Here is a 2,240-nt window from a genome sequence, read left to right as displayed (position 1 = left end):
TAATCACTGTGTTGTGTGTTCTTTGTTATTTTGATTATGTTATTATGCATTTCGTGAGATCTTTGCAATAGTTACTTTGATTTGCATAATCGTCCACTCAAAGATTAGCGTAGAAAGCGATTGCGCGCACCTTTGCTTTGTTACAGATTCAATCTCATAGTTGCTGGCAATGGCGATCAAAAAGCAATCTTCACTCCTGGCACTCACCATTCTCCTTATTTGTTTCCTCTGCTCTCCCGGCTGCGAATGTAGAAGAATAATAAAGGAAAAGTATTACATGGTTGGAGGGAATACATTTCTTATTGAAGAGGGGACGGATTTCAATGCCTCGGCTGGTAGACCAAGCGAGGAACTGTCGTTCCAAGAAGAAAAGAGAGGACGAGCAGATCTACTAATTACTCATCTCAATGTAGCCTCCAATTCAAGTTGGAGGGATGTGTTGATACAAGGGCTTCAAAGGGATAAATATCTTGTTAATCGCATTCTTACCAGTTTTACTCTAAGCAGCACCAATAATGCTACATCCTCAACTGCCTTCAGCACTCCTGTTACATCTGGGAAGGAAATAGAAGGCCCAGAATACACTGTAGAAGTTTCCATTGGAACACCAGCTCAGAAACAACTGATGGGAATTGACACGCTGAGTTCCCTGTCATGGATTCAATGCAACCCGTGCGAGGGCTGTGCTTCCAATGTGAAGTTCCCCATGTATGTCCCAAAGCAATCCTCCTCGTACAAATCAGTTGCTTGCAAGCTTTCCAAATGTCCACCTTTAGGATCTGATCCCAAGGACTTCCAATCAAAGTGCGACAAGTGGGGCATCTGCACTTACGTCGACACCAACGGTCTGGCCCAAGGATCAGAGGGTGATTACATCACAGAGACTCTGAAGGTGGGAGGCAATAGCTTCAATGAATTACACATGGGATGCGCCTATAGCTTTGCCCCAGCAAGGAAGTTTGCCACATCCGGGCATTTAGGGTTGGGAAGGGGTACACTTTCCCTTGTTTCTCAGAAGGCAGGTGGGCAGTTCTCCTACTGTCTTCCCAATTACCTGTCTGTAACTGCAAAAGGGTCGCTGAGTTTAGGGATTCCATCCTCTGTGAAAGTGTTCACACCCATGCTGAAAGAGCCCCAGTTCGCTTCGAGTGCGTACATCTTGGGACTGGAAGGTGTTAGCGTGGGAGGCGAACGATTAAATGTTAACTTGCAGGTGCCTCGTGCTCTGCCAACAATAACGTATATTGACACTGCCGTGATGGCTACAGAACTGGTGAAACCCGTGTACGATGCTCTGCGAAGTTCATTCGAGCAAAAGATGAGGACACGTGCACCAGCTGTTAAGCCCGCCTCGCCATTTGGAGAGGTTCAACCTTGCTATCAGTTATCCAGCGTAACAGCTGTGAAAATCCCAACTATTACTCTTCATTTCAAAGGCAACGCCAACCTCGATATCCCAGCTGTGGGAACTCTACTTCAAGTTGCCGAAGATGTTGTGTGCTTCCCCTTTTTACCCTCTGCAAATGATGCTGTCAACATCATTGGGAATGTTCAGCAACAGGGTATTACGGTGGCTTTCGACAATGCAAACAATAGGGTTGGCTTTGGCCCTGGTTCGTGCTGAGAATCCTTTAATACATTGTAATTGTTCTTGTCAACTTCGGTAAATAAACAATAGAGTACCGCGTCATTGTACTCATCAATTAAAGAGTCACCACATAAATTATATCATTACACTATAGTTTAAGGCATATGTTTGGGACGAGATTTTACCTTTCTCTTAAATATTAATTTATAAATTTTCCTATATTTTGATTTAATTAATAAAAAAGAAATTATAACAGGAGAATAAGAAAACTATAAAAGTAGGTAAAATTAAGCTTGAAGGGAAATTCGTTAGATCAATTGTTGCACTATAGAAAGAAGATGGAACTCGTTTTATAAATTTAGCTTGGTACAACTTTCCCGAAACATGTTGCATGAGTAGTCATTTGACTTTCATCCACCATACCCAAGTACATAGCTACACTTTGTAAACTTTATTTTGTTCTATCTTGAGGAAACTTATCTTGAGTGCGAAACAGGAACCGTTGGATGTTTGAGCAGGAAATAGTAGAAGAACTAGTGGGTAGAACCTTCCACCTTCATCTATTGTATTGTGTGCCCTTTGCCTTAGATGAGTTGAATTTTACCAACAACAAGGTTTTGCTTCCAACCCATTGTAAATTCCTAAAATTAGA

The 2,240-nt window shown here is 42.2% G+C and overlaps 1 protein-coding gene across 1 annotated transcript; it reads left to right on the top strand.

Annotated features, from left to right (window-relative positions):
* Window positions 1–277: 277 nt before the first annotated feature.
* Window positions 278–1,624, top strand: LOC149535994 (aspartyl protease family protein 2-like). The gene has a single exon (XM_089806211.1). It carries the CDS (start codon window positions 278–280, stop codon window positions 1,622–1,624), a length of 1,347 nt encoding a protein of 448 aa, XP_089662337.1.
* The last annotated feature ends 616 nt before the right edge of the window (window positions 1,625–2,240 follow it).

The sequence above is a fragment of the Cupressus sempervirens genome, chromosome 10 (assembly GCF_028749045.1).
Source record: "Cupressus sempervirens isolate cs-2001-9-10 chromosome 10, ASM2874904v1, whole genome shotgun sequence".
Taxonomy (NCBI): Eukaryota; Viridiplantae; Streptophyta; class Pinopsida; order Cupressales; family Cupressaceae; genus Cupressus; species Cupressus sempervirens.
Note: the sequence above shows the minus strand (reverse complement) of the source record. Positions and strands in the feature narration are given on the sequence as shown.